This window comes from Brienomyrus brachyistius, chromosome 1, assembly GCF_023856365.1.
Source record: "Brienomyrus brachyistius isolate T26 chromosome 1, BBRACH_0.4, whole genome shotgun sequence".
NCBI classification, from domain to species: Eukaryota; Metazoa; Chordata; class Actinopteri; order Osteoglossiformes; family Mormyridae; genus Brienomyrus; species Brienomyrus brachyistius.
In genome coordinates this window covers 38,000,109-38,018,886 of record NC_064533.1, presented here as the reverse complement: position 1 = coordinate 38,018,886, position 18,778 = coordinate 38,000,109, and the positions used below count along the sequence as shown (strand labels likewise).

The 18,778-nt window shown below is 46.6% G+C and overlaps 2 protein-coding genes across 3 annotated transcripts; both read right to left on the bottom strand.

Annotated features, from left to right (window-relative positions):
• Nucleotides 1-750: 750 nt before the first annotated feature.
• On the bottom strand, nucleotides 751-10,371 carry asmt (acetylserotonin O-methyltransferase). Its single transcript, XM_049028859.1, has 8 exons — nucleotides 10,126-10,371; nucleotides 9,437-9,611; nucleotides 9,136-9,265; nucleotides 8,546-8,614; nucleotides 6,920-7,038; nucleotides 4,342-4,482; nucleotides 2,896-3,018; nucleotides 751-962 (listed from the first exon to the last, which is right to left on the bottom strand). Exons 1-8 carry the CDS (start codon nucleotides 10,195-10,197, stop codon nucleotides 751-753), a joined length of 1,041 nt encoding a protein of 346 aa, XP_048884816.1. The 5' UTR covers nucleotides 10,198-10,371.
• Nucleotides 10,372-11,510: 1,139 nt separating this feature from the next.
• On the bottom strand, nucleotides 11,511-15,906 carry akap17a (A kinase (PRKA) anchor protein 17A). Of its 2 annotated transcripts, none has more exons than XM_049024968.1 (5): nucleotides 15,545-15,906; nucleotides 14,394-15,174; nucleotides 13,882-14,030; nucleotides 13,551-13,779; nucleotides 11,511-13,291 (listed from the first exon to the last, which is right to left on the bottom strand). In XM_049024968.1, the coding sequence occupies exons 2-5, from the start codon at nucleotides 15,150-15,152 to the stop codon at nucleotides 12,377-12,379; spliced, it is 2,052 nt and encodes a 683-aa protein (XP_048880925.1). In that variant the 5' UTR covers nucleotides 15,153-15,174; nucleotides 15,545-15,906; the 3' UTR covers nucleotides 11,511-12,376. The 2 variants fall into 2 exon arrangements, with proteins under 2 accessions (XP_048880925.1, XP_048880841.1); XM_049024884.1 differs by having other exon boundaries at nucleotides 15,710-15,905.
• Between the last annotated feature and the right edge of the window lie 2,872 nt (nucleotides 15,907-18,778).

Genomic DNA, 18,778 nt, shown 5'->3' with positions numbered 1-18,778 from the left:
TTGTGGAAAAAGCAGACTTTGCCCCAGCGTACAGTGAAAAAAGGTTGTCCTAACTCTCTTAATTATTCAGAGGTGTGTTTTGGGTATAACAAGCAATAAACTAATCACCTCACCTTTAAAAGAAAGCGGCACGTGATATACTATGGATTGCTATTAAATGGTGCATTTGCCTAGCAAGCCAGATCGCTTTTCACCCGAGGAAACGGAGGTGAAAAAGTATGAGCATATCATGCAAGAGCAGCACTGTTGCACCGAAGCCTTTTCAGGTGAAGCAGGCGTGGGATGAGGTAGCAGCGAGTGTGTCCCTGTTTTCTGGCATCACCACAGTGCCAAAAGTAGAATAATGATGTCAGAAGATGGGGGAAAACAGAAGGTCACAGAAAACAGGCACAAAATCACTTGCTATTTTGACGCATATGACAGGAAAACAAGTGATGCGCTGGTACGAAACTAGCAAAACCACTTTGTGTTGCACTGTGTGCCAGTGGAAAATAGGGCCCCAGCACTGCCCTGTCTCCCAAGTGGCCAAAACAGGGTAATACAGTGATCTGCTTGACCTTTATTTCAGGAAGAATGAGACTGGTCACAGCATTACTGTACCTGCCTAGAGCTCAGAACAATCAAGTCAAACACAGCACAAGGCGTTTAATGAGTATCATCCTACATAGCCTTACAAAGGGCTCTATATGTAGAGAAGCCATTTTAAAAGACCAAAGCAGCTTATCACAATTTGAGGTTCTGAGCTGGGAGTCACTTTGTGGCCAGGATGGCATCGTAGATCTTGCCAGTCCTCCGGACCTGGATGCTGGCAAAGCCCGCAGCGGTGAGGAGGGCTGCGTACTCCGACGTCTTCCTCTCCCTGCCCTCCGTCTGCACCAGCATGTTGAGGGAGTACAGCTGCGCAGTTACCGGGCCGCTATTGTCCTCATGCAGGAGCGCTTCCACCAGCAACACGCCCCCACCTGGCCACAGAACACAGTGGCAAGTGAAAAGCAGGTGTCTGTCAGCCATCTTGATAGGTCAGGCACCTTGGAGATTACCCACGGTTCTCAGAAATCATTAGTCCTGCGTGACTGATGTGGTCACCTGGGTGAATTGAGCCTGGTAGCTGATCTATTGGCATAATTAAGGATTTTTGGCAAACGGAAGCCCTCAAGGGTCAGTGTGATCCAGCGTTATAAACGGATTCATGACACACATCGTGGTCTGTAATCTTTTTCTGCTGAAAGTTTTGACATTTTACTGTTTATTGCAGGTTATCATGCTGGCTCTACACCTGCCTGCCACAATCATAATTTGGGCATCGATCACTTACGATTAATAAATCTTGTAAATCACAGTGGTCCTTTAAAATAAATTGTGGACGGTATCACCGCTGTCTTGCGACAATGGTACAGGTCCAAATGTGCAGGGTCAGCCTAAGTGCCGCACGACACGGCGACCCAGAAGCAGATGCAGAGTGGGGGGAGCGTGACTCCAGCTGCAAGGCCCCCGCATTCAATGATAAGGCTGAGTGAGCCTGATGCTTCCCAGGAAAAAATAAATAAATCTGCACTGTGCATCTGACAGCTCTCCCCAGCACACTCATTGGCGGGGGCTGCGACCAGCTCACTGAAACTTATTGGGGGGGTTTGATCACCTTCACTAAGACAAACTGGCCCAGTGCTATTCCAGTTACAACAATGGTGACGTCTGTGAGGCTGAAACGCCAGCGATCTCTGTCAAAATGATGCACAGTGCAGAGCTGACTGACTTATCTGGTCTACACATACTCAGTGCAATGAAGGGACAAACAAGGAGTCTGCGCAGACCAGCCAGGTCTGAGCGGAGACGGCAGCCTGTGCAAACAGAACCGGCAAAGACCCGCCAAGTTCGTCTCGTTTGTCTGCGCTGCCAACTCTGAGGCTCTGATTAACGACCCTCATGTCCGGTTTAAATGCGTAGCGGCATGTGATTCATCATTTTACAACAGAACCAGAAAAATATCAAACCTCAAAATATCACGGCACTGTAATTTGGGGAAACGGAGGCAGGACACATATCCTGCGCTGAAGAGAAGCAATAATCCTGAGTGGTTCTGCCAAGTAGAAGAGCACAGCTCTGCAGCTGAGGCTGCAAGGTCAGAGCAATGTCAGAGCTCTTTGTTTACATGGTCAGGGTCTGCCTCTGGGTGCAGTTTACACCAGGGTGGCTGGAGCTCATGCTTATTTAATACACATCTTTTTAAAGGAGCTGCTCTGGGGCAACCTAGGCAGCTGCCTCCTTTTTCTGTAAAGAGGGCAAGGCGGTCGAGGCCATTAACGTGCTGCAGAAGCAGGGCTGGTGCTCGGGACTGAGGTAGAAGTTTCATCAGTAAGGATGAGAGTGATTAACAGGCACACTGCAGCCTTACTGGAGGGACCCTGAAGTTCTCACCGTTCATTCAAAAACAGATACAAATGGGTCTCCATGACCAGACTTACTTACCCCTTACAGTCAAAGAGTAGGTCCAGAATCGGCTCATTCGAGAGCAGGGGCAGTTCTAGAATTTTTCAAGGTTTTGTGGCATAAGAGACCATAATTCATACAGAGGGGCCAATCATATCATTAACCAATAATATATCTTGAATTTGGCTCTATTTGAGTAACAGGAGAGGGGGCACTCTGGAGGGCCAATCAGCTTGCAGCCCTGTCCCTTTGAGAGAGCTTACTCATTGATTTTATACATTAGTAATATATCAGAAATGTTTTGGGGGAGAGGAGCGGGGGGAATGTTGCTTGCGGCAAAATATGTATCACTTCAGGGCCCAAGGCGGTGTTTGCAGGGGTCACACACTAGCCTCAGGGCATCCAGCTGACATGGGGCGGGAATCACAGCCTCTGAGCTCAATTTCGATCGGGATGAGGGGGGAATACCAGTTCTGCAGCGCTGGTAGACCTTAGTCAGCAGCTCCAGGCTCCGTGAGTCCGTCCAATCATGCAAGATCCGGGCTAGGATGTACAGGTCAGCTTCAGGAAGCGGGTCTCGGAAGAAGTCCCCTACATGGACAGGGATCAGACTAGGTACAGGACGCCACTTTTCTGATGTGGTCAGGGCTGTGTGCAGCATTCTCAAAACCAACATGGCAAACTGTACAGTATGCTCGTACTAAGGCAAAACACGGTAAGTGCACATTTTTATCAAAACAGATTTATGACCAAAACCAAGTCACTTTTATCTCCGTTTTTAGCTCAGACTATCTTAGTTCAGCTATGCTTGGCTTTGAAGACAACTGTGTGAAAATTCCAGAAACTATATACATATATACAAGTCCTTTTTCTCCATTACAGTGTCAGGTAAGTAACTGTGTTCTGTCTTTGTAGGGCAGTGAAGATCACTGCAGATTAAAATATGTGGATGGACTTATACCCATAGTAGTGTTAAAGGTTGAGGTCCCACCCCCTGGCTCTGTGGGGCGTTTGCATGCCCCCTTGTGGTTGTGTGGGTTTTCACGCTCTCAGGTAGGATGGGTTATTCCCTGTGTTTCCTGTAATGGGCTCCATATTTCAATGTGACCCTGCACTGGATTAGTGATTATGGGAGATGGATCTGTGATTAAACTACCAGACACCAATATAATAATTGAAACACATAATGATTGAAACATTTAAGCAAAGATAAATGCAATTTAAAACAAATTCTCACCCTTAATGGCAATAAATTTGAAATTTTTAGTTCTACGTAGTTCCTTGGAACCATACTCACCCTCATGAAGGCTATTAAATCAGCATGACACCCCCACAAAAACATTAAATATGGTTCCATTCCAAAAGCTGTACATTATTAACACTGGCCAGCATCATTTCAGGGATTCCGTTTTTTCACAGGAACAAACTCAGAGCAAGAGATGTACAGTAAAGGCCCCACACTAAACAGCCCCTGCAGCTCCTCCCTTTCTGCTGCAGTGCTTGTGCCTTTTCACAAAGGACACTTTCACGGCATTTATGTGAGCGGCGTAATCGGCGAGTGGCAGGCAAAGGCCCGCTTGGTGTCTGTAGTGACACACGATGACAGTGGCGCAGGGTCCTATCCCTGTCACCTTCCAGAAGCCTGGGGGTGGAGGGGGTATGAATTATGTTGATGCTTTGAGCCTTCAAGCCATATTAAGCGAGGCCGATGCACGCAGAAAGTGAAAATGCCACATGTTATGACTCTGATAAACAGACTGTGCAGCTGTCGGCCTGCGGTTGCAGTGATGGCCTGATGCATCCTCCCCATCCAGGAAACCTCCAGGGCCCGTGAAAACTCATAAATCTATGTCAGCGTCAGTCACTGGGGGGGGTGGGGGGTGGGGGGCAGGGGGTGAGTGGTAAAGCAGGTACCTTCGAAAAACAAGATCCCTTCGTTCTCCTGGGATATGAAATGTTCCCGGGACATTCGGACCACCTTGGGGAGGTCAAAGATGGTGACACAGCAGCCAGGGTAAGCTGTCACACACCGCCGTGCCAGGGCTCCACTGCAGCCTGGAAGGGCAGAGGCATGGGGGACTGATCACGAGGGGGTCCCCACCAGCACTGCAGATCAACAAGCAGACCGAGTCACATGATCCATAGTACAGAACTACTTATGTAAGTAAAGGGCTCTCCTTCTTGTGGGCACACTGTAAAGGTGCTCAATATAGAACCTTTGATTGGACCTTGGGACAGTAGTGAAGCACCAGCTAACAATTTAAAGATGCCAATTGGAACACAGAGTAGCCATAATAACCCTGCACAGCACGGGGGTAACACGCAAACTCCACACACACACAGGATGTAGAGGGGAATCGAATCTCCAACCAAGGAAGAAATGATGCTGCCCACTAAAGCAGCCAAACTCAGGCTGACCCCACTGCTCGGTCTTGTCAGGGGAAGCCCTGACAAATCGTTTCATGGGGGGAGCTCAACCGCCTGCTGACAGTCCCCCCCAGCCCCAATTTTCTCAGTCCCAGCCTGTCAGTCGCTGCCTAGAAAGGGGGGGACCTCGGCCATCGTCTTGGGTCTCACGGCTGTTGCCAACTTTGACAACCCACTGTCCCCTTTATAATGAAACTTGCTCAACCTTGCTCAAGGGCACGATAACAGCACACACTGTAGAATGTTTAATTCCTTAATCGCTATGCCACCTGCTGGAGAGAGGTGGACTTCAGCCCTCAGACTCTGGTAGAAGTTTCAACAGGATGCCTTTGCACAAACAGGGAGTGAAAAGATGGGAACTGCCTACTAATTAATAAAGATGGGTGACAGTAAGGCTCTGGGGGGTGGGCTGGGGCGCGAGGCTGCACTGAGAGGCCTATTTTAAAGCCTATTCTCACACCACAGTGCACTCTAGATCTGCTGAGACTATGGCGAGATTATGTGCTTTTCTGTCTCCAGATGGAACACTAATGACAGACTGTCTGTCACCCCATACCATGACGCAAGGGGAGTGGGACGAGACCTGCCACCGACCACAAAGCTCCATCAGGTCTTGCAGGCAGGGGTCTTGCTCGACAGGCCAAGTTGCCGTCTGCGAGAGGCTCAGCGTGATGACACAGCTCCATCTGGTGGAGGCGCATACTCCTTACACCTCAAATCCACAAGTGCTCTCATAGCGTGATAATATATTCAATTCCTTACATATTTGGGATTCCACCCATGTGAAATCAGGAAGCCTTCCAAGATAACCCCAGATGGTCCACCCAAAGTGCTCAGGCCCCCATGAAGCAGGTAAGCCATCTTTTTGTGGTTCCCAAGAGATATAATTCTTTAATTACTGCCCACGAAGGCAGTATTCATGTTACCCTCGACTGAAATGTATGTAAATAATGAGGCCTGGTGATACATTATGTACAATTAATCTTACTGACTGAAGGCAGCTAAATGCTGAAATGAATGATTTTTGAAGGAGGACACAAGATAACATATTGTTTCCCCCCTCTGATTGGCTGATGTGATGTGGGAGTCATAGTCATGCGTGGAGATTCGAGAGTCTTTCTCTGACTTCCAGCAGCACTTAATGAGAATTTTTTAAATTTGGCTTCTCCACTTAAGTGAGTCATTGATTAGAGAGATCATTCTTGATGGGATCTGTTTAAAGTGCGAAGAGTGTATTGATTCAGGATAAATTAATAAAGATGTATGAGCCATTCCTATTTCATGGTATGGGAGAATTAATCAGTCCCTTTAGGCATCAGAAGATATGTGGCACTAAGGGGCATCAGAGGTCATGTAGGGAGCACAAGGGTTCCAGGGATGTCTGGTGCTGGGGACATGCATCGTCAGCCCTGCCTGTGACACTAATGATAGCTTATGCCCCCCCCCCCCCCGAAGCACTTAACTCAGTATGTTCATTAGATAGGATGTAGTCATGGGTGTAAATTATGGGGGGAATGGAGAGGTTGCAACCCCCCGACCCAGTGCTCAACCCAAACTTATGCCCTTGGTTGTAGTACAGGGTCACGGGGGTAAAGATACATAATAAAAAGTAAAATCATCTTTTCATTTTTTTTATAACAAAATGACATACATTTAGAATAATTAGATAACATTAAAACACTCTTGACCACTCCCAATATTTCTGCAGTTGTTTTCCAGTAACTAATAGAAAACCAGCATCACCCACAAGCTGCCCTGTCAGACTTGCACTATGACAGACCATTTTCAGCCCAATTTTCTCCACTCCCTAGACCTGCTCATATTCAGTAGGACGTGCCAGACCTGTCAGACAGCAGCACTCAGGCTGATGATCGCTCCTCTGATGTGGGCCTCATTGCCCAGACTGAACCAGCCAATCACATGCTTCTTTGGACCTGAGCTGCTTAAAAGACCAATGGGACCACTGTGGTCACCCAAGGTATCTGACGTTGTTCTACAGTCAATGGTTGGTAATCATAATCAGAAAATGACGGCTCAAACTTAAATCACAGCCTCAGCTACTTACCCCCAAGGTCATATATGGTCTTAAATGGTGATAGGTCAAAGGCCATGACGATATCTTCACCGCAGATATTCCAGATGGAGTTCATCAGCTGCATGAAGCTGAGCGTCTCTTCATCTGACCTGAAACCCAGTGTCATCATCAAGAATTACAACTTCATTCCTTTCTTCATCATAACTACTATACTGATGGCTTTTCAAATTCAGACTTTACTAATCCATCCATCATCTGTCACTGCTGATTAAGTACAGGATCACGGTGAACCAGAAAACACGGACAGGGGGCATCCTGGATGGAAAGTCATTCCATTACAGGGCACATATAATCAGGTACACCAGTTCATAGACTGCAGGTTCCTGAACTAGGAGAATAACAATGTAAGCAGAGGAGATGCGGAAAGCACACGCAAGCTCCACACACTCACAGCACTGCAGCCCGCAGTGTGAATATAAGCCAGAGCCGTGCAGGTAAGTGCTGCCACCTGAGCCACCACTGTGCCCCAAACCCTGTTCACGTTTAACAGTAATTACCCAGAAACACTCTGACTCGGTGCGCATGCAGACTTCAAACACTTTGTAGCTATTTGGAGCTGCTTGGGTGTGACAGGGGGACATAAGGGGACTCCTGCGTTACGGGAGTGAAATGCAGGCCTGCCATAGTGATCTGAGCTCAGTGTGCTGACATATCCAGGATCATAGCGGTGGATCTCCGGGGAGGCAGGGATTCCTGGGGGGTGCAAGAACTCCACAGGGGGAATTTCCATGAGTCACATGGACCAGGGTAGAAGCGGCACATGGTCATTTTCTTACCTTCAGGTGGCCATATAACCAGCATAATCACGAACACCTCTCTAAACTGATAACAGTTATTATTATAAACAGAAAATAACCTTGAAGTAATATTTACTTGTCAGTCAGCAGCCACTTTTCTAAATTATGCAAGGATGTTAAGCAGAGAACAACAATTTAACTTTTTTTTAACATTTCTAGTACTTCTACTGTGTTAATGAGCTGCACTCTGTAAACATTGAGGATGATTAATATGTAAATTTAATTCCTAACAATCTGTAGTGTGTTCTTCAGTGTCATATCGCTGTTCGTTTGGTCAGGATGGCATGACATTGCTTTATTTGAAAATATTTGAAAGTGCTTGGAATAAGCACAGACAGACAGTATATCACATGTTTGCCCCCGTCTGTCATATGTTGGGTGTTTAAAAAAATGACTAATGACTAATAAGATAAATTTCTTTAATCATAGTTGTCGGTGTATTTAAATCTGTGTACAGGGCTTCTGATTTGGGGTTGGTTTGGACCCCTACCCACACTGAAGGGGGAAAATTTTTCAGAAACAAGGCCTTACTGGAGGGCCAAGCTTCAGACCTAATGGAGGGAGGGGGGGCACCAGAGCAGAGTGCCATGAGCCCCCAGGAGAGGAAGCTTGTGTAGTTACCGTGAATGGCTTACGGATCCCACCTGGGGAGAGAAGTGCATTGTGATCACTCAACCGACTGGCGGGAAGTGGGGGGCGGGGGGGTCGAGGCTGGAGCTGACAGATCCATACCCCCCAGGGAAAAGAGGCAAAGAGGTATGTTAATGCTGCTCTGGCGGTGAGGAAGGGGGCATCTCACCTGTAAACAGCCCCAAAAAGGTCCCCAGAGCTGACACCGAAGGCTCTCTCGTGCTGGTTCCTGCCCTCCCTGGGGATAGCAGGGAATAGCAGAAAGGCATTCTGGTGCTCAGCAACAACAGGCAAGAATCTGCATCATTTTTAGGGGGGATTGTGGTGTATTTCAGCTGTACTTTAAGCAAAAGGTCATTCATGGCTAATCTGTGATGCTGTGATATTCTGCATATTCACAGCTAATCTGTAATGCTGTGATATTCTGCATATTCACAGCTAATCTGTAATGCTGTGATATTCTGAATATTCACAGCTAATCTGTAACCTTGTAATATTTTGCATATTCACAGTTAATCTGTAAATCTATAAAATTCTGTGTGCTCACAGCTAATCTGTAATATTGTTTGTTCACAACTAATCCATAGAATTCTGCATTTTTACAGCTGTAGTATTCTATAAATCTGTGTTATTGTGATGTGTATATTCACAGCTGATGTGCAGTGACGTCAACACAGTTACCATATTAGCAAATATAATCCATGAGTCATGATTTATCCCCCAATGCAAATATCTTGAAAAAGGGAGAAGGTGACTAACCTGACAGCATCAGTCAGATAATTCCAGCAAAGGTAGAGGGTGCTGGAACTGTACAGTATCGAGTGATACAGGGATCGCGGGCTGCACTTGGTCAGGTACATCCTCGACATCTCTGTGTTGCTGTACAAGACTGAGAAGGACCAATGTGGGGTAATCACACCATCTCATCACCATAGCACTGGCTATGCTAAGCTACGTATTGATGGCATAGCAGCACACTGAGTGCTGATAGCCTTAAGACACACTTAGCACCAGTCCCGCTGTTGGGGACCAATCATCTAATGTCTCTTCAGTTGCACACCGTCTGCATGGCTGTGGTGGGCGGTGAGGAGCTGCAGGCCCACGCAGGCCGAAAGCAGACGCTCCATCCCATCCCGACTAGTGCCCAGGCCCTCGGCAACCTCTGCGGCCGACAGGGGGCGGCGAGAGGCCAGGAGGAAGTCAAAGACGCCCAGCTCGCAGGAAGTGAACAGCGTCTGTGTGGATGACAGCATGCAGTTACACCCCCCAGTGTATTATGTGACCTTCCCTGGTACCACACAATTTTTTAATAACAATGCGCAAGCATCAGTTTGTTTCCACTTATTTATCATATGAATTGCAGTTGAGATAATACAGTACATGACTTGACTTCTGTACAATCTGTGCAGACTCAGTAAAAATGCAACAAACAAAAACATTAGGAATCCAGAAGCTTTGCTGCAGGGGCAACAAATAAATCTGTTTTCATCCTCCTGAAACAGACATAGCTGAGAAATAGTGTCCACCTCTCTGTGCTTCTTCATTAATCACTCAAAGCTTTTAGCCCTGGCTTCTGATATCACTTAAAGCCCTTCTTTCCAAACAGCAACTGACGTATACAGACAGCACCATCTTCCTGTTATCCATGTACAAAGACCATAGATGGTCATACAGGGAACTACCACTGGACCAGCGATCAATTGGATCTCTCTATGGCTATTAACGAGATCAGGCACAGGGCCGGGTCACCTTGGAAATGAGGAAGCCTTCCATGTAGTCCAGTATCCTCTGGGGGTATTGCGCTTCGTGCAGAGCACTCATCTTTCCTGCTTGTCTGCTTTTCCGATGTGATGGTCCTGCGTACCGCTGCGAAATGTGGTGTTTTACTAAGCACAGCAGCGAAAGCAGAGACTTTAATCAGATTAGTAGATTAGCTGGTGGGGTGATGGGAGTTGCTCGGGTTCAAGGTATCCTAAGTTCTCCCCTGCTACTTCAGTGCCCTGTCCAATCAGTATAGTCATCCTGTTCCATATGGAAAACACCCAGACTCTGGGTTAGAACTAGTAAGATTGAGTGAAAGTAGAAAGGTGACAGGAGAAAACTGGGACGTCCTTCTGGATGGTAGAAGTGCTGCCATAGATAATGCCAATGTAGCCGTGCAGACCAGCGTATTCATAGCTGAAGTTTATGATTCCTGCTGCCACTTACTGTAAATCAGTTGCTCACAACACTGGTGAAAACAGCAGGTGAGCAGATTAGTCTTGCAAATCCTCTTGTAGACTCCAACCACAGGGACTACAAGGAAAAACTCTACCACCAGCTTCTATCTATTTTAGCTAATTGTACACAAATTATTTTATTGTACTTATGCATATGGAATACATCAAACATTTAAAGTAGTAAGCATGTGAAGGGCTGGGCTAATGACTTAAAATTTAAATGGAGTCTGGAGTTAGCAAACAGAAGAACAAAACAGATCTGTGATCAAGATTTGCTGTTTTCACAAACTTGGAAATGGTTACAAGCTAAACTCAAAGATTAGATATTCATGAGTACAGTTAGAAATACTAAATGTAAATACTAATAATGGTCTATAAATGGAGATGATTTATTACTGTGGCTATACTCCTTAGAAGTGTGAACTCGGTTAAAATTACTCCAAAGGCAAAACACAGGATGGTAAAAAGCACTCTAGAGTAACAGCTAAAGACTTGAAAGAATCATTGGGACTGGATGACATCTCTGTTAAGGAATCCTCCACACGCGAAACATTAAATAGGCACGGTGTCCATGGCAGGGCACCATGGAAGGAGCCACTGCGGTCTAAAAAAAATTGCAAAACAATGAACCGAAACATAAGTGTAAATTTACTACGGAATGGCTGCAAAAATGAAAATCTAGCTCTTGGAATGGCCCATGAATGAAGAAACGAGGTAATTCCATACTTTTTCCTGCCACTGTAACAGTCTTAAATATGAGACAATCAATACGTGTTTAAATGAAATACTTGCTGGGAGGGATGTGAATTGGCAACAGATCAATGTGATGAATTAACTCCCGGAATGTTTTAATTATTTCCCTTGGTTGCAGCAGAATCTGTCAGAAATTCTAAACAAATGTTGCGTTACAGAGACTCCTTTAAATATCTTTTTAATTTCAACAAAACAAAAACATCGTACACTGTGCGCATTCAAACCAGTGAAATCACACATATGAAACCGGAGCACAGATCCAGCAGCACGATTCTGATGGGTCTGGACCTCAAGATCCAAAAAAGGAGCATTAAATTCAATCTTTGCAGTAACTAAAATTAATAATGTGAGGTCATCTGATAAAATAAAAACAAGAAGAAAATATTAATGGCATGTTAAAACACTCACAGCCATGTTATTCTGCCTATAGTTACCAAAATTAAAGAAACAATGGAACTGGAAGGAGGAAGGGGAATTTCCACCATAACGCATCAGGAAAAAACTCAAGACATGCATTTCATTTTAAGGCTTTGTCCTCAGTTAACTTGGTGAGATAACTTCGGCTCTTTTAGACGTTTGCAAAAGACATTCAGAAACAAAAGTACTGCAGAATACATGTGTCTATTAATTGATTACTGCATCTCTAATACCGTAACACTGACTCCTCTATAGTTGTACAGAACTAAAGAATCAAAACACAAATTCAGCCTGTACAGAGTACTGCGTGAAAATGATTGAGACATTTTGGTCCTTCTGAGAAGAGTAAAGACACTGTGAGCTGGACAGCTGGCCAGGTATCAGATACACCTTTCCTAATCTCGGGGCTGAAAGAGTGCAATTTGTTTTTCAAAATGGCAAAAAATCCCCTCAAGGTTTCATAACGGCAATGTAACAAATTATTATTGCATTGTGGCAGCAGCCAATACATCAGCTAAACGTTTCTGGTGAGAAAACTGGGAAGGAGAAGTACACAGTTTCTGGGTGCGGACCCCGGGTGATGGCAGGCAGGCAGGCGGAGCGCCGTGCCCTTAGCTGGCACGCCGGTGGTGGTCTGCTCTGCTACGCCCCCTACTGTCCCTGCGACCTCCACGATGCCTGCGCTCCCTGCTGGACCTCCTGCGACCCAGACTGCTGTCGGACCCGGAAGACCCACTTCGCCTACAACTGCTTCCCGATCTGCTGTGACTGCGCCCTCGCCGTCTGCGACTGCGCTCACGTCTGTGCCGGCTGCGTTCCCGCCGCCTATGGCTGCTTCCACGGCTGTGCTCACGTCTGCTCCGGCTGCGTTCCCTCCGTCTATGGCTACTTTCGCGACTGCGCTCCCATCTGCTCCGGCTGCATTCCCTCCGTCTGTGGCCACTTTCGCGACTATACTCCCGCCTGTAGTCACGTCTGTTCCGGCTGCTTTCACGACTGTGCCCCTGTCTGCTCCGGCTGCTGTCACTGCTATGTTCTCGCCTACCATGACTGCCCTTGCGACTGCTTTCCTGTCTACTTCGGCTGCGCTGCCTTTCCTGGCTGCGTCCTCGTCTGCGCTCGTGGCCGTCTTCCTGGCTACACTCCCGTTGTGGCCTGCTTCCCTGGGACAGCCCATCCTCTCTGGGCACAGAAACTCTAGCAGGGCTCTGTCCTCCCCCGCTATGTGCGAGGCCATTGAGCTGTGGCCCAGCTGCCGGTTCTGTGCCCGAGGCGGGGAGCTCGGGCTCCTCCTGCTGCCTCTCAGAGCAGACACTATTCTTCAGGAGGTTTCCCAGCAGCCTCTCCCGCAGCTCCCTCTCCTTGCGCTGCAGCTCTAGGGCCCGGGCCTTCTCCTCCTCCACACGGCGCAACTCGGCCTCCTGGAGTCGCCGCCTCTCCTCCAGCTGCTGCAGCCTTGCAAGCTCTTCCTTCTGCTTACGGGCAAGCTCCGCCTCCTCTTTCTCCCGCTGTTGCTGCTTCAGAGCCTGCCATGAGGGATGGGAGTGACCAACACAGGGGAGTAAGAACTCCTAAGGTGACAAAGAGTACCTCAAGAACTACCATAAAATGTATCTGTCAGGCTACAGGACTGGCAACAACAGCATCCCAACCAGCACGTTCCCTACCCTGTGCTTCAGGGGATGGGCTCACTGTGAGCTTGTACAGAATACGAGGTTATGAAAGGCAAAAGGCAGGACTGTCCAACCTAATGCTTTGCTGTCACCCAGAATGCACTGCTCTCACCTTGGCCCTGCTCAGCAGTTCAGCGATGAGCCGGATGGACTCTAGGTTGCGCTGGGCCAGAAGCAGTTTCCGCTCCTCCATGGCGATCTTCAGGTGCAGCTTCTTCTGCTCCTCCACCTGCTGCTTCTTTACCTTCTTCTGAGTCTCCCGCTTCTTCTTCTGCTCCCGCTTGCGCAGTTTCTCCTCCCGCTTACGCTCCTTCTCCTCCTCCTCCTGCTCCCGCTGTTTCCTGCGAGCAGACATTGGGGTCCCGTCAGTAACCAGCGAGAGCTCCCATTCATTGCATGCACTCCCCACTTTGCCTCACACACCCTTCACTCCTCTCACGTACCGTTCCTCCTCCCGGCGTCTCTCTTCCTCCTGCCTCTCCCTTCGCTTCTGCTCCTCCCTCTGCTTCTCCAGCTCCTGCAGCTTCTGCCTCTCCAGCTGCCTCTTCTTCAGTGCCAAGTCACTCAGGTGTTTGGTTGTGTCAAATGTCACCTGTGTGTGTAGGGGGGGGGGCAGATTTCAGATTTTTGAGGGCAGTGAACAATAAATTGACTGACAATAGCTGCTGAATACCCACACAGCTCAATCAAAGGATCAAACAGGCGGTTTTACAGAAATTCATGCAGGTCTGAAAAAAAATCCTCTGCTGTCTCCTGCTGGCCAGGCACATACACACATACACTGGCATTGACATGCATACCTCCTGTGTTTAACAACTGTTAACCCCCTATCATCTCTGACAGCCTTCAAGGAGTACAATTAAACATTTATTGATAAGCCAATAACTTCACCCACTGACCCATTCTTTCCTTGTAGCGACTAGAAACTAGAAGAGAGGTGAAAAAGGGGCCTGACCTTGACGTTACAGGCCACAGCCTTGCCGTCCTCCCCTTTGTACATCAGCTTCATGCCCCTCAGTGAGTCCATGGCTTTGACAAAACCCGCATACTCCTGGTACTGCACATAAGCCTCAAAGTTCAAGTGCCCACCAAAGGTGAAGGTGTGGAAGTTCTTGTCCATCATCTCCTCCCGGTAGGGATCCAGCATGGGGATGTCCACATTACGTATCTTCCCAAAGCCTTCAAACACGGCACGGAGAATGCTCTCAGAGGGTTTATCGGCTCCTGCATCCTTCTGGGCAAACCACTTGCATGGCATCCCTTCCAGGTGGATAGTGTCCGGCCGTTCCCCGGGTAGCGTCTCATTCATGTCCTTGGCGTCTCGGAAGAAGGCATCCCAGTCGTGTCGGGTGGGGAAGTCCACCTTGTTCTCAGCAGCTCGTATTTTCAGGATGTCTGTGAAACCACTCAATTTGATGCTCTTGCTGTCAAGCTTGGACAATAAGGTCTTAACCATGCCCTTGTTCTCCACTTCACCTTCAAAGCGGATGAACTCCATGGTGCTCTTGGAGATACGCAGAGCTGAAAACTGGTCCGGATGCACCATAGCTTTCAAGCGTTCCATCACCTCCCAGTTGGAGATAGATTTCCCCGGCTGCTTCAGCTGTGGGAGGGCCACACTGACCACCATTTTGGCAATAGGTTTTAGGTAAAGGCAATACAGAGGGCAAAGTTTTACTGCCTCTGTTGTGTCGTGTACGATGGTGGTTGTCATGACTACAACACGAAGGTGCAATCTGGGGGGGGGGGGGGGGGGGGGGGGTAAAAATAAGCTTGAGGTCAATGTCAAACCGGAGTGGCATGAACGCGTTAACACACAGCTTTACTGCTGCTGTCGCCGCAAATGCTTTTCCCTGGAAACATATTTGTATTCAAGTAACAGATACCTGATATAGCGCAGAAAATTATCGTCTCGCGATATTTCGCACATCTAAAGCGTTCTTCGCGTCACGGAGTCAGTTTACGTAAATTCGAGAAATTAACTTTTGTTGACGATATACATTTTTCGTTTGAAATAAATCGTGGTATTTATATATATATGATTTACGTAACTTTACATTATTATTATTATAACCCGAAACCGCAGAACATGTGCCCGGCGGGTACCTTTATGTTGCAAGGAAAGAAATACCCGTGGACGAGCCGTCCGGCCCAATTACCACACAGGACCCAAGTTGACTGTCCCATCAGCTAACTATCTAGTTTATCTGCATGGTTAATTGACTAACTTGCAGTGCCATTGCAGATTAGCCGCATGCGATAAACACGAACCTTTCTGTTCAGCTGTCCGATTATGGTGTACTTTGAATGATGTGTAGCGGCTAAAAATATATAGCTAGCTAGCAGTCGAGTTTCTTCACTGCTATCGAAAGGGACGGACACGGGAAGTCCCCCCAAAATGGTCTTCCGGTGACGTAGAAATACCACCGATATGCCATCGGAAGTCTTGCTGTTTTACTGTTACTCTGGCGCCATCTTGGAGCGAAAACGTGAACATCACTTCTCCATTTTCTCCTCAGATTCAGTTTTTAAGATTAGATTCTCTTTATTGATCCCAGGGGACAATTCTGGCGCATAACGCAGCAAGAACGTAATGCAGAGACAAATGCATAAGTCTGTACTGCCAAACGGACAATGTAGACAGACAGTGCACACAATGCAAACAAAGTAAATTTAAACATTAAGAAAGTACACAAATACATGAAATACAGTAGAACATTAGAATTTTTAAGCCTCTTAAGTTGGCCAATTCGGACCTCGAACCGATTGGTCAAGAAAAATCTAACCGCAACAAGACTAACAAAACAAAACAGACCTGCTGAAACCTAAACAGACAGAGACGCGTCTCTGAATGGCGGACACAAAGGCAAACGGACCTACAGGGATTTTTTTGTGCTTTATATACATTTAGTGATACAGTAATTATGCCCCCCCCCCCCCCCCCCCCAAGAAATGCAGTGGTAGCAGCAAACCAAAGAGGAAAGTAGTGAGAGTAACTTTAGAACTTAAAAAGGAAATTATAGCGAGACCTGAAGGTGGTATGGGATTGTCATTTATTTTATGTTTACTGCCATTGCGTGTGTGCTTTTTCATGCGTGTATTTGTTTTATATTGATTGTTAATGCTTTTAAAAATTAGGTAAGTAGCTAGATACATTTAAATAGCCTAACATTTGGGGAGTCTGGAACGGATAAAATGAATTTACCTCGACCTCGACGAAATCGCAACTCCACCAGCCTTCTGGAACGAATTAAGTTCATGTTCCAAGGTATTCTAAAACAGAATGTGCTACTAAAAAATAAAGATTAAAAGGTAACAATAATAATTGTGCTCAAATAAATTATTTTTCCTGAGCTACCTGCATATGTTCATATAAAATACTAATTCTCACTTGACAATGCCACTTCAAATACATTTGCATTTTAAACTTGATGTACATTTGAAATACATTTAGATATTTTGACTATAATTTACGTTAAATTATATAACCCTTAGGAGAGATTTATTGCACAATCACAACAAATCTAACCAGAGGCAGAATTATTTGGCAACATCATATAACATAGGATTAGAGGGAAAAAAAACGCAGTGACAGTGACCAGGAGCAGAAACCTGCGTACGCCATGGTGGAGCTGCCGTGAGAATGTGCGAAGCGGTATGCCAAGTTTTGTTTTTATACATCTCGACGTGAGCGTGGAAACGGACGTACACAACATTTTAGTGCGTAAGTACCGTTTATACATGAGACCCCAGATCTTAATTGCCATATTTTCAGCAACATGTATTGTGACTTATGTCACTGAAAGTGCCTTTGGTCTTTCTTATCAAAACACCTGCCCTGTATTTAACAAACCCTGAGGCAACAATAAAATATGAATTCATCTATCCATTTTCCAAACCGCTTATCCTACTGGGTCGCAAGGGGTCTGGAGCCTATCCTGGAAGCAATGGGCACGAGGCAGGGAACAACCCAGGATGGGGGACCAGCCCATCACAGGGCACACTCACACACCATTCACTCTCACACATGCACACCTACGGGCAATTTAGCAACTCCAATTAGCCTCAGCATGTCTTTGGACTGTGGGGGGAAACCGGAGTACCCAGAGGAAACCCCACGACGACATGGGGAGAACATGCAAACTCCACACACATGTGAGCCAGGTGGAGACTCGAGCCCGGGTCCCAGAGGTGTGAGGCAACAGTGCTAACCACTGTGCCAGCATGCCGCCCCCAAGATATTAATTCTCACTTGACAATGTTGGTTCAAATACATTTGTATTTTAACATTTGTATTGAAGTATTTTTAATATGTATGGTGCCCTGTGCTGTGTAATTCCCCCCTTTCACCCATAGCTTCCAGAATAAGCTCTGAACCCCCATGACCCTTAATAAGGCAAGTACAGAAGATGTATGGATAGATGAATGAATGAATGGATGGATAAAGAAGGCTGGTTGTGCCCACCCCCCTTTAGTAGAGGCCCCTGGGCGTCAGACTGGGAAAACCTGTGTATACAAGCGCCCCAGGCCTGGCCTGAAGGATATGACTGATCAGCCCATTTTTTCCTGTTGAGCTGTAAGTTCCAGTTTATGTGACATCATGAACCAGGCCGTTTTAGGAAACACTGGGTGGGGTATGGTGTTTCGGCTCACAGGTACGGTAGTTCTCTTGTGAAAAGCCAAGAAGGAAGTCATTAATCCCACATTCTTTCCCCAAACTCATGCCACTCCCAACCTGCACTGTTTCACATGAAATTGGCTGTCTGTTGTCTTTGCCATTCACCAGGTTGAAGATATAGAAGTAACAACAAGTCAAAACACGCACTGAAAGCTGTACCTAGTCTGAAGGCTGAGGCGTGTTCAAACTAAGATCTCTATTGTAATCTTCAGCCTCTGTTTTGGTTACCAGCAAGCAGTTTCACAAAGCAACAGGTATCAAGACTTCAGTTTTATTGTGATTATCCTAGATTTTACATTTGATAAAAATAATTATATACTTTACTAAGCTTCTGATTTGTGGAGTATGGTGTCGTTTTTACAGTGTACTTTTCATTTGCTATAATCTCCCACAACCTCATCTTTAGATTTGTTTTTAGACATCTCTGGGCATAATGTATGCTGACATTAGTCATCCCTGGGGAGCAAGAAAACCTCCAGCTTCTGTCTTTCGCTCATTTAGCATTTGGCACTTATCTTAATCAGTCCGCTATTTCAAGGGGCCCCGTGTGGCGCCTTTGAATGTTTGCCTCAAGCCACACTTTGAATATGTACCGACATCAAGCTCCTGAACACACTGTCTTCCCATTCCATGTTCAATGCAAAAGTATGCCATATTTCAGG